Below are 13,585 nucleotides of genomic sequence, written 5' to 3'. Positions count from 1 at the left end.
AGGACTTCGACTGGATTCAAATTTTCAATATTCCTTGATTGTCCGTTGCTGCTAAAACGAACGCCTTCAAATTAGTTTGGGGCGTTTGCGGCAATTAGCGCAAAAGCGAAAATTAGAATTAATAAAAAAAAACATAAGCAATACGCACAAATATTAGAAGCAAATGTGCCATCATTTAAGAATAGGCTCAATCGAATTAAGCAATTAGGGCTTATGTTAATCAGCAGAAAGGGGAGCCCTTGGGAAGCTCACAACAGCCGCAACAGCAGCAGAAACTGTCTCACAAAAGCCCAAAAACCGGACCCATGTGTATTATCTAAGTTCGACTTCCGGGCTACGGTGTTTCCGTTGAGACTTCAGGTCAGACAGACCTTAAGCAAGATTTATGTATTTACTTCAATACGTAATATTATTTTCTCTCTCTGTCTCTCTTTCTCATTGAAACCTTTGGCTCACATAATTGCTTTGAAAGAGTTTTGTTTCTGTTTTAGTTTTATGTTTTTTTTTTTTTGAGGTGTGTCTGCATTTTTATTTGGATCACTTCAAAGTGTTCCGCGCTACGAAATGATATTTTAGTTTTTTTTTTTCATATTTATTTTCTTTATCATGGATCCCAGCAGCAAGAACAACAACAACAACAAACACACATAATTAGTGTAATTAACGCTTTTTGGCTGAGTGCGTGCAGAAAATTGTGTGTGAAAGTGCGTGGCGCTCTTTGAATATTTTGTTTTCCATTTGCTTGCTGCTGTTGTTGTCTTTCAGTTCGTTCAACTGATTTATGAGCCAGCACGTTGTGGCTGCAGTTCCGATTGACTGCGACTCCGGCTGCGACTGTGGCTGGAACCGAACCGGGTAATATTTCAACTGATCTCGTGTTAATTTGTGAATAATCTTTGTGAATGGCACGAAATGCAAACGGAATGCCTGCACTTGAAAACGGGATTCATCTTCTAGATATGCTATGCAGCTGCCAGATAACTAGATGAATGTTTAGATTGATGAGCTAAGATAACAGCATATATATAGCACTTTAATTAGCAGGCAGATTGGCTGGCTCAGTTACACACTGTAGATGTGGTCCAGAGATTATAAGAACAAATTAGTTGCGAAGACAGTTGAATTGATTATTTCAAATGCTAATTAGTCCCATCAAATGCGCTTTCTATGAAATTGTTGCAAGTCGTTGCAAGTGGAGCCTACTTAAAGTAACTATTAATATAGTTCCTCGAAAAAATAAATTGATAATATTCGAATTTAAACGAATGTTATTGTACTTGCTGGAAACCCAATAACTCAATGAAAACACATTCAAATATTAAGCTTACTAAGCTATTAAGGACATCTGGTTAAATACATTTATTTGTAGGTACTTTGAGCATGAGTTTACTTAAGATAATTTTAAAATTATACCTATTAAAGTTTAAATAATGTTTTTTTTTGTGTAATATAATAAAAATTAGATTATAATTATTTTTAGAGTACGTACAAAGCAAATGCTCTTAGGTTTTACTTATTTCTTCTTTAAACAACATATATATACGATTTAATTAAGCACTTCTAGGTGATTATCAGTTTAAAATACTAGAGTAACTTATTTCTAATGCCTGAATATATATATTTTTTAAAATTCCGCAATTATATTGATTACTCGATTAGTATTTCGGCTGAAAAAGTTCATGCTCAGTTCACCAAAGTCATGTTTTGCTATATTTATATTTTTATATAATATATAAAATGTTTATATATATATATATATATATATATATATATATATATATATATATATATATATATAAATATAAATAGATATTTTTGCAAACTTAGCTGAACTTTGTTTGCTATTATATCTTTCTTATACAGCCCTTGTGCACGCAGCTTTGTATCTGTAGCACTTATTGCCAAGACACTGTGTTCCCCACCCACTCTTTGTGCCCCACACACGAACGACTTGTTTACCACATCAAATCTAATAAAAATCACCACGCACAATTTGTAGCCATCAATTGGGCGTCAATGACAGGCACAGACAGTGACAGAAAGAGAGACGAATTTGTGGGCTCACGCAGACCGAGAGCTGGAAACTGGGAACTGTGAAGTAAGAATTGAGAACTGAGAGCTGAGTGCTGAGAACTGGTGCAGGGCTTGCAGGGTACGCAGCAAATGACAAATCTTTGGCAGTGGCATAATATAATAACGGCAAGAAAGTAGCTTTGTAATGGGTCTACATATTTTTCATCGCAACGAATTTGACTGACATTCAAGTCCCTGCTCCCATTCGACTCCACACGCCTCTTCTTCCTTTCAAAAATGTGATGTTTGCTTCTTATTTATATTTTTTTCTACTGTGGCTCGCAAGTGATGAAATAAATCATTTTGGGAATGGCAGCATGAGATATAGACACGTGATGATGAGATGGAGATGGAGCTGCACACAGATACAGATACAATATCATGTTTTTGTTGTTGTTGCTTTTGCTGGTGGTGCTGCTGGCGGTGGTGCTGCTGTTGTAGCAAGTGCAAGTGTCAATTACAAACCATGTCAAAAATGTCAAACTCTGTGAGTGACTGGCTAGGAGCGCAGGGCACAAAAACACAGTTTAAATGCTTCGAGCAAATGTAAATACCCTGGAAATATATTTTATTTATAATATTTTCTTATTTTCTTTTATTACGTTTTCGTTTTCCTCTATTATTAAATTTCCCATTAAAAACTAATTTTAATTATTTTATTTTATTTAAAACTGTTTTCACTGTTTTGTCTTCGGAGATTTTTGAAAGGAACAAGTTGGAATTGGAGATTTCTTTTAAAGTAAATATTTTAATATATATATATTAACTTCAGAGCTTTTTTTTTGTATTCTTTAATATATACATTAAAATTGTTCTCTACCAGCTCAGATATCCTTTTCACTTTAGTGCAGGGTATGCCAAATATACAGCTCGTCCAGTCTAGGCCCGTATTGGCTGCGGGTTAGCACCCCTGCCTGACAGCACTGGCTGTCAGGAGGGTCGTCATTCTCATACCCAGTCACATTCTCATCGACATCGACAAGTTTGTCCTGTCAGCGCCGCAGTCGCGTAGAGTTTATTACATCAATTTGTGTGTGCGAGACCTGCCCTCGGTCGCCCCCGCGTTCGCTCCTCCTCTTCCTCTATCCATTTCAGCCGTGTATGTGAAATTTGATACAAATGAGTTTTCACACTTTGCGTACGGACACATACACAAGTCTCTATATCTGCATGTGTATCTGTTTCTGTATCTACATGCTTGTATCTACAAAGCAAATGCGCATCTATAGAGCGTATCTTGCGCGCGTTCCCAGTATCCTTTTCCATCAACGTGTAAATTGTGCGCTGTCAAACTTATGACATTCCGCGTTGATGTGCCCGACTCACATTTGCTTACCAGTTACAGAGCAAAAATATATATATATTGCTGTATATACTGTGTATATGTATTTGTGATAAATCCCCAACAATAGAATCTCCCACAAGGGCTCGGGCGCTCTCGTTATTGTAAATTAGATTTCGTTTAGGAGTGCTTCTTCTTGTACATTTTACTCTTCCCTTTTTTCCCGGAGTGGTCGATGGGGATAGATGTGCGATGTTATATGAAATAAGTCGGAATGGTCTAGGGTAATATTCCCGCATATTAATTGCTGCTCATTTTTATGTCTGTGGCGCACTCATATGCAATTAATATTTGTCGTCCCGTTGCGACAGACCGATCCAAAATAGGGTTCTGCCTTTTAAATTACTTCTCACAAGGGGCCATTATTGGCGCCTTTGCGTTGCTGGGGAGGCAGAGCACCCAGCATCCCATTGGCCTATTAATTTATAGTTTGTATATGCTGAAACAGCTGAACAACAGCCTTAAGATCAATATGTGCAGAAAACAAGTGCATTTTTTTTTGATTTTCTGTTGGAGAGCTTTCTACGTAAGTTGTTTCTTACTCAGAATATCCATTCATTTACTTTTAACAAGTTAGAGGTTCTAGTCGGGAGCTCCCGACTAGGGAATACCCTAAACCCTCTTATTACAATGCCAAATGCAGTTCGCGCAACGCGCTCGTCGGAAATAATAAAGATAAATTTAAAAAAAAAGGGTTCCAACTCGAAACTGACCGTATTACTAAAAACGAATTAAAATAGCAGCACAGAAAAAAGTCGCAATTACAATGCTGTTAGAATGCGATAGAATGCGAAGCAGACGAGCATGAATATGTGTGTGTCATGCATACAGGCACTAGGAGGACCTACATCCAAAATTTCAGGTCTCTACCCATTATAGGTTCTGAGATCCTTGCGTTCATAGATATGGACGGACGGACAGACAGACGGACATGGCTAGATCGACTCGGCTATTGATGCTAATCGAGAATATATATACTTTATGGGGTCGGAGATGCTTCCTTCTGCCTGTTACATACATTTGCATTTTGCACAAATACCCATTTTTAATGGGTTCAGGGTATAAAAATAGGATTACGATGATCGGTTATGCGTTAAGAATTTTAAGTCTCTGGTTCTTATATGTTCTGAAATCGTCTCGTTCATAAAGATGGACGGATAGAAGGACAGACGGAAAGAGCTAGATCAACCTGGCTATTGATGCTGATCAAGAATATATATACTTTATGGGGCCGGAGATGCTTCCTTCTGCCTGTTATATACATTTGGATTTTGCACAAATACAATATATCCTTCTACCCATTTTTAATGGGTTCAGGGTATAAAAATACCGAGTACACGGTATTTTGTAAACGTGAAGTTTATTTTCCTGAATTTTCATGCTGATTCGCACTCCACTTTAAAATAAATGTTAAGAACCCTTATATTGAGTCAACAGCATTCAAGAGGCGGCGGATACGAGCCAATGAACAGCTGCCAGCAGTCGCTTAGCTCAAATATTGTTTCCAGCCATGACAACGATAACCAAAACAACAACAACAACAGCCACAACAACTAAAACAATTGCAACAGCTATGCAACATTGTTGGGCAATGGCTTAGCACATTGACGCGCTGCGTTGGCTTTATATATTGGTCAGTTAAGACGTGTCACTGGGCACGCCCCCTGTCTGACTGTAGTAGTGACTGGGCCAGCACACACATACGAAAAATTTCACGCATCAGTCGTCAGAGGCAGTGGCAGCGGCAACATGGCCGTAGGAGAAGGCTCAAAACTCGCGCAATTAGAACGCCATTAAAAGGGGCATAACAACAATGTTGTTGCTGCTTTCGTTGTTTTAGCTGCGAATACTCGTACCTGTAGCAAAGTTGGCAACGCCCCCATTATTCATGCTTTCAGTTCGCCAACTGTCCGGCTGTCTGCTGTTGGGCTCGCCAGGTGGGGTGAGGGTGAGGCAGGAGTCTGCTAAATGGAGATCGATGGGTGAGCGTGGTCTCATTAATCAAATGACAAGTAAGCGCGTTGGCCGACTCACTAACTGCACTGCATGAGTGCACGAATGAGTGCACGAATGAATGACGCGACGTCTCCAAACCGCCCACCGCCCCTCTCCCCCTCTGTCTGTTTACCTCTTCACGTTCTCTCTACACCTTAAATTAAAGGTGTGCGCAAGCGCTTTCCAATTGCAACGAAGCAGCAAAGCGGAAATGTAATGGCTGCTGCAACACTTCGATCAATAATCAGCTTTACACATATAAAGACATACACACACGGCCACACACATATTCTCAAATGCCTTAAGTGAATTTCACTTGCCGAATAAATGACCAAAAGCCAAAAATTGTATTTACTGCTTTTTATCGCTGTCTCCGGCGCTGTGCTAATTAAGGCTGTCTTCCAGCAGAGTAGCTGTTACCAACTCTGTTAAGCAACACTATTATTTATTTGGGCGGCATTTATGTGGAATTTTATGCGGCTGCAGAACACCGTAGGCAGCCATTATGGAGTTCAGTATCTTTCTTGTTTTACGAAGAGCTTATAAAAATATCATTGTTGGCAAGTGTAGTGCAGTTTTTTAAACTAAGCTCTTAAGGGAAAACCAATGTTGGGAAACGTTTGTTTCTTCTATGAGAGGAAAAACATTTTGTGGAAAGTAGTTTTTTTTTTCAAAGAGCCTTTCATAAATATCAGTGTTTTCAGTTTGGTGTTGTTATAAACCAATCTTGTTAGATTTAACCAGTGTTGCATAACGCAGCTGAATTGCCTGAGCTGACTTAAGGTAAGAGAGCGCTCTAAAAGAAATTTCTCAAAAGAAAGTAAATAGTAAGCTTTACAAAATAAAAAAAATATATTCAAATAAAAACCTAGTAAACTAACCGGTCAGCTGTCAATGTCAATTTTCAAGTCCATACAATTAGTTTTTTTCCAACGCACATGAGTATTTACACATTTGCTAGTCAACCGCGTAAATAAATTTAATCACACTTATCTTGAAATCCGCACCTTGTGAAGAAGAACATGTCGCACAAGTGAGTGAATGTGTAAATGAGTAAATAAGTTTAAAAAAATATATATCGAATGTGTATATACGATCTGCCATATACACGTAGATGCAACAGCAGTCACTCTATCATGTCGGATGGCACTTGGATAGGTTGGTTCGTTAACCTGCAGGTTAATGCTTTTCTGTGTCGCGTGCCCTTTGAATTCGTCCAGGACAGATTCAACCTAACCGGTCTGGAAGTGTTAGTGCCGAGCTTTCACCAGACACTGGATGCCATACTCGACACAGAATTTGATACGGACTATGGATTCAATCCAATGGACACAGATCCCGAGCTGACGGCACAGCTGTATGGATTGATCCATGCACGCTACATCATAACCACGCGGGGCATCGATGACATGTGCCAGAAGTATCAGCGGGGTGAGTTTGGCATCTGTCCACGCATCTTTTGCAACGGTCAGCTGGTGCTGCCCGTGGGCCTATCGGATCGCTTCGGCGAGTCCCATGTCAAGGTTTATTGTCCGCGCTGTAGGGATGTCTATCAGCCACATGCGCGTTGCGCTCTGCTCGATGGGGCAATGTTTGGCAGCAGCTTTCCCCACATGTTCTTTATGCAGTTGCCCCAACTGTTGCCGGAACCGCCGGTCGAGAAGTATACGCCACGGTCAGTCCTAACTTCTGCCCAAACGCTACAATCCTAAGCACATTCTTTTGCAGCATCTATGGCTTCCAACTGCACAAGTCGGCGCTTAGTGCACCCAAATCACAATCCTCCGGCAGCAATAGCCCTAACAACAAGAACTCACCTGGCCAGCCAAAGGTTTGCCCCTGCGCCAACGTAAGCCTGGAAGTCTCGCCAACCAGCCGACCGCCCATGCGACGTTTTAATTTTACACTTAATTAGACTTATTTATGTATCCAAATTTTAACTAGTTTGTCAGATTTTTGAACCATAGACACAGACATAAACGCTCGCTTATTCATGGTAATTCAAATGAATGCATTGGTATGCGATAGTAGTCTTTTAAATGTAGCTTAAATAAAATTGGAAATCGTTGTGATGTAAGCAAGCTTCTTTTTACATAATAAGTATATTTTGAATTTCAACTCAGGAAAAACTTACATATGTATATATATATACCATCCATAACTTCCAAAGATAAAATTATTTTTTGGCACTGAAATTAATGACTTATTTGGTAATCATTTTTAGTAGCGCACAGATTTATCTTATTCACATTCTAATATGCGCAATCTACCGAGCTTAACTCATTGAGACGGTTTGAAGAGAATCGCTTCAAGCTCTGTATTACAATTTATTTTTCCCTATTAAACGAACTTTTAACATTAAACAAAAAGCAGCTAAGCCGAAAAACTGAACCGAACCACAAAATGAGTTCGAGGCTCACATTTAAAGCATAACTAGCTTTGAGCCCTAGCATTGATTACATTTTAGATTACAATTTTGGGTAGATTCTGGAATATTTTTAGTAGAATGGGCTGATATAAAGCAAAAACTGGATTGTTTCATTAATATTGGATAGTATTATAGCCAAGGTTTGAGCCAACATTATTGATGTGGAAAATCAAGTTCACGAAATCCAGTTCACGGCAGGCAATCAGTTCGAGATGAAAACCAAACCAACGACCATTTGATCTGAAAAGCTCAATTTGAAATAATTAAAATTGGCAATATGCGCCAATGATAACGCCCCATGAGAAGCTCTTTCCAATTTAACCTCGTTCCCAGGGAGTTGCCGAACAAAAAGTTGTAAATTTGTTAAGATTTTCCTCCACAGCTTTTCACAGCAGCATTTTCTGCAGTTGTGTTGCATTGATCTGTAATTGACTGCAGGGCATATCTAAGCACTAAATCATCGCCGTTGTCTCGATTAATGACAGCTCATGAACTAAGCCACAACTAAATTGTGGTTAACTCTGGCTGTGCCATCTCCTGTGACTGTGGCACCTAACTGGCACTAAACTGGGTCCTCAATTGTGCCATGGCTGGCAACAACATGCCCAGTTACCCACTAACACACCAGCTGACAATTAAGATGCACATACATAGATAAAGTGGCGAGGCAAACCAACCTGGCACAAAATCCAACTGTGTGTTGCCTCTGTTGCACCTTTGTCCCAGCGCATACGCAATTTGGGAAAACTGACAGCCAACTGAGGCGGATGTTGCAAACGGTGCCGAGAAAGTAACGGCAACAGCAACGGGGCGACATGCAACCAGCTCTAACAACAATTCGTGTTGCAGTTGAAAAATGCGCAGGCGCACCTTTCGCCAGGTACAGGGACAGCAACTTCAACTGCAACTGCAACAGCAACAGCTACAGTAACTTCAGCGGCTCGAGTGTCCGACAGACAGACAGACGGACGGACAATTGTCGCCCCGTAAATCGTGTAATTCCCTGCCTGCAAAACTCTCCCAATTGGCGCTGTGAAATCTTTAAACTGAATGCTGGGCCTGGTGGGCGTTCAAGTTGTTAAAAGAAAAACTGCTAGTTTTTGTATTTTGTTTTAATTGATTTGTTGTTGTTCTGTGCCTGTAATTGCCGCCTCAGCACATCGCGCTTGGCGCATTACTCATACGCCGCGTGCAACATTTGGAATTTCGTGTGCAATTTTCCGCTTGCCACTTAAACGATTGCGCTCTCTGCACAAATTTTATATTATTGCCAAATCATTAACTCGACCACTCGAGCATATGGCCGGGCCAGCTAACCATTTTTTCTTCCCCCCTTTTTTGGTTTTTTTTCTTTTATTTTCGATAATTTATTGGCGCTCGACTACAACGACATCAATCACTTTTTCGGTACGCTTTTCAATGCAACTTTGCGCTGAATGAAAACAAATGTTCAATTGCCGCAAAGTATGTAAAGTTCGCTCCTTACTGCATTTGCCAGCGGGCATGAACCTTCATCCGTCAAGTTTGTAACGCAAATAGCGTTCAATAAAATAAATTCAATGCATTATTTCCTTTTTTATACAATTCATGACAATTATCGATCTTGAATATCTTTTATATCCTTGTGCCAAATATTTTCTTTAAGCTTACAATTTTTCACAAAATTTGCTAGAATTTTGAATGTGACTGTAGTTTTTTTCAGGAGAATTTCAATTGAGAGCTAATCGAAGAAAATGGATCTTGGATCATTAAATCTACAATTTAAAATCTTTGTTATTACATTGTATTATAATAAGGCTTTCAGCTTTTAATTTTTCTATTCATATGTATTTTTATTTATTCTGACTCTCGATTTTTCTTTCGACCATTAATAAAAAGTATACATATTTACTTTTGTTTTATATTATATTATAATATTATATTAATATATATTAGATAATTATGTTAATGAATAAAAATAAAACTTTTGTAATATATTTTGAACAGATTTATTTTCAATTTAGATCTAAAATATTTCAATAATACTTTTCTATAAAATACTTATTATTAACTAAATTTAATATTTTCAATCGATTGTCGGTATTTTTTGAAGCTTGATAAATATGTATAATATTTCAAAATGGTTTTTCCCTATGATTTGTATTTCTCTAATTTCCTCGAACTCTCAATGCTGCGTTTCATTTAGGGTGTTTAGACATTCGTGTTCCTCACCACCGTCCCATATTAACTCCTTTGTCTTGTTTCTGTTGTCATTGGATATTGTGCTAATGGTTTTTTTTTTTTTGGCTGGATTTCGACATTGTTTGGTGGGCCAAGTGGAGCCATGTGGACCCAGTGGCCGGTTTTATTGATGATTGCTTCGTCGCTGACAGCACAAAGGAAACTCGAAGCTGTTGTGATTTGACTTACTGCTCGAGTTGAGTAGCAGCCAAGCAAAAGCAAAGAAATTTGCATACAGTTGAGGTTGAGCTCTTTGCTGACCAAAAATGGCAGCCGCCATGCAAATGAGCTACTCCCTGCATAGCTGCAGCCTCTTCAGAGCACCAAGGGCTCATAATAAAGTGATATGCGTGAATTGAAACAATGGGAATATAAAATTAGCATAATAAAAGCCAATGCTAAAGGATTCACAAAATACTCGATACTCTGTGCACTCTCAGTACTCGGTTCCAAATCCGAAGCAACAATGAGCGATGCCCGTAAACTTATTTCGAATCCAAATGTCAGCGCAGCAATTGACCGGTTGGTAGCCAAAGAGAAAGGCTAAAGGAGTTTGGGAGGGGGATATGGAAAGCGAGAGGGAAGCGGCTGCAGAAAGTGGTCAAAGTGCGACACGCATTTCAGTCACGCGCTCAGAATGAGTAGCCATATCTTCAACAGCAACTGCATCTGATCTGCATCTGTATCTGTATCTTAAATTGAAGTTGCAAGCTGGAATGTTGCGTGCGCTGCAGCGGCAGTGGGTCAGTCACTGGGCTCGGGGCCCTGGCAACGCGTCAGACATGACACAGTTATGCGATTTATGTAACTCGAGAATTATGTGTCAAAGCCGGCAACAGTGACAATGACGCAGTTTGTTGCCGTTGCCAAAGCTGTTGACAAGAAAAAAATTCAAATTCAAAAAACCGCTCGACCTCAGCGCCAAGTGGCTAAACGCGAATTTTTGTGCATGTGGCTGCCACGAAATGCAAATGCGCTTTTATGTTCGGCTAGAGCTGTGTCTAAGCTATGATTCTAAATAATTAATTAATTATTAAAAATTAAATTAATTTATAATTATTTGTTGTGTTCGATTCTAGTAGGGAATGTTCCACTGAAAGCTTGTGTTAAGGACTCGAAATGGTTATTTCCTGAAAACTCATTTATGTATCGCATGCATGAAATATTGGAAGTGACACTCCTCATCACAGCATACAAGACACGTTAAAACTTCAGTTTTGCGAAATATTTCAGTTTCCGAACGTCCTGTTTACAATATACTTATATAATAAATGCATACGGCTAGTAAAAGTACTTGATGATTATTAAGTTTAGCTTTATTTTAATTTTACTGTTATTATCTGGAACAACTTAAATTAAATTTGTATGAATATTTACAATCTACTTATTCTACTGGTAAGTCTTATATACAAATTTACAGTGTCAACTATATAAATCGATCTGGGAGATCTATTGGGTGAGACCTTCGTAGTCTCCTCCGCGTTCGGAGTCCTCCAATTCTGCGCCTATTCAGAAGACGCCTAGCCAGTCGATTAGGATGACTTCTCAGTCGCGCTATATAATTTGCGGCCTGTATATTTATTATGTCCCCGACTTTGGGCACTCCTAAGACTTTTTCCAAGTCGGAGGTTCTCATATACCAGGGGGCACCAGACAGATATCGGAGCGTTTTTGCTTGGAGCACCCTGATTTTTGAAAGACTGGACTTTGCAGCAATGCCATATACCTGGATACCATAACGCCAGGCGGGAGCTATGCAGGATTTATAAATGGTGACTTTATTTTTCAAAGTACGAAAAAACATTTAAAACTGAAGCTGAAAATGTATTAATGTATTCCAGCAATTACATTTTCGAAATCGATTTGTCAAGTGCACAAACAATCGGTGATTAGATCTAGATAATTTAGACTTGGCGTATTCTTAACCAAATTTCGTAGTTAAGGTTTCATTATAATCCAAATATATATTATAATCCAAATATATCTGTGATTAAGATAAATTATGTAAGCTTATGCATATTCCGGTTAGCTGCTCTATAGAGCATTTAAAGAAAAAGAAAATAACATAAAATTATGCGTAACAACGCGCTGGCCATCAATGGAGCAGTGCAGTTGACATTTTGGACTGTGTTCGTGTTGGCCAGGAGAGGCGTGTGCACAAGATCAGAGCCAGGCCCTGACGGCTGGCGGCTGGCAGTTGGCCTACAATAAAGTCGCGCCAAAATATGGCCAAGTGAAACGACAATGAGCAGTCAGTCGGTAACTGGGCAGCGACCAGACGTAAAATGCCTATCACAAGACTCTCCCAGCCACACACACACACACGCACACATACACACTCACGCACACATAGCTGATATGCAAATTGCTGCGAGTGACAACCAGGCCAGAGACGTAGACAAAAACTCAACCGGCGATAGGCAAACTAAACTTCAGTCTAGTCTCTAAAAACGCAACAGCTCACGGGTGGTAAAAATATGTTCAGCCAGTTCCAATTTTATTTGCCAGCTCTCAAATTAGCTTTGATAAAATCGCACTGAAAATTGACCCATATTAAGCGACTAAGTTAAATATTTCAATCGACTTCGACCTGTTAATCAAATTGTTATTTAAAATACTCTTTTTTTTCTTCGGATACAACTTACTGCCTCCCAACTCCCATTCAACTGAATAGGGTATCCTTCCACTACAATTTTTCTTAGAAATTATAACTGCTGCGTCATTTTCCTGGCAGCGCACCGAACTGCAGGCCGTTGTCAATTGGTCTCAGTGTGTGTATGTGTCATTTGGGGCGCCGCACGCTGTCGCTTGTCTGGGCTGGGGGTCAGTTCTATAGCCGCTGGGAACGGGCTGCAATCGGCGGCAGCTGTGGCCGGAGTCCAATCGCATTTGCTGTCCATTTGTTGCACCATTATTTGACTCGTGGTGCTGCTCTAATTAATAGTTGGCCATTTCCAGTTGCTGGCTCGATTTTTATCGGCGCTTTTGAACAATTTATGCTGACCGTATTTATGTGGAGCCTGGGGGTGGGGGTTATCAAGGGCTCTCGGTCCTCGCAATTGATAACGAATTCCAAGCATGAAACCGTCCGGCCGATTCATGTGCATTTCAGATGAGAACGGACCCAACTCTATGCGGGGCCCGTTAGTCAGTTGGACGGACAATTTCCTAAAATTAAATTGAAAATGCTGTGGCACGAGTGGCAGCGATCCCTGCACACCACAGCCCCCTTTGGCCCCTTTTAGCATGAAAAAAGCTTTCAATTTGCGTTTTTCGTACATCCCATGGCGAAAATATTGAATTGGTTTGTGGAATGTTTTCATTATGCTTTCGCTTTTTACGATTCAATGTGCGAGCGAATGCTACCAAATTGTCGTAAATGCCACAAGTCGACCCACGTCTTGCTGCCCGCTTAAATTGATTATTGGAGGCCATTCAGGTGATTGCGATTACAGAACTTGAGCGTCAACTGTTCTACTCCTGCCCCCACCTCAATTTCCACTCAACTAGCAATTAACGTTCTTAGG

General features: G+C 39.7%; 1 protein-coding gene across 2 annotated transcripts; it reads left to right on the top strand.

Annotated features, from left to right (window-relative positions):
• Nucleotides 1-6,284: 6,284 nt before the first annotated feature.
• Nucleotides 6,285-9,620, top strand: LOC115766548 (suppressor-of-stellate-like protein). 2 transcript variants are annotated; one of them, XM_030710522.1, is made up of 3 exons: nt 6,285-6,443; nt 6,525-6,841; nt 9,541-9,620. In XM_030710522.1, the coding sequence occupies exons 1-3, from the start codon at nt 6,433-6,435 to the stop codon at nt 9,588-9,590; spliced, it is 378 nt and encodes a 125-aa protein (XP_030566382.1). In that variant the 5' UTR covers nt 6,285-6,432; the 3' UTR covers nt 9,591-9,620. The 2 variants fall into 2 exon arrangements, with proteins under 2 accessions (XP_030566382.1, XP_030566380.1); XM_030710520.1 differs by lacking the exon at nt 9,541-9,620 and adding an exon at nt 7,139-7,475 and having other exon boundaries at nt 6,288-6,443; nt 6,525-7,085.
• The last annotated feature ends 3,965 nt before the right edge of the window (nt 9,621-13,585 follow it).

Source organism: Drosophila novamexicana, unplaced genomic scaffold, assembly GCF_003285875.2.
Source record: "Drosophila novamexicana strain 15010-1031.04,08,12 unplaced genomic scaffold, DnovRS2.1 tig00001209-arrow-arrow-pilon, whole genome shotgun sequence".
Lineage (NCBI taxonomy): Eukaryota > Metazoa > Arthropoda > Insecta > Diptera > Drosophilidae > Drosophila > Drosophila novamexicana.
Note: the sequence above shows the minus strand (reverse complement) of the source record. Positions and strands in the feature narration are given on the sequence as shown.

Bases quoted from the DNA above. Each gene is read 5' to 3' on its own strand.
- LOC115766548 (XM_030710520.1), top strand. The intron at 7,086-7,138 runs GTCAGTCCTAAC...ATTCTTTTGCAG, and splicing joins GTCGAGAAGTATACGCCACG to CATCTATGGCTTCCAACTGC.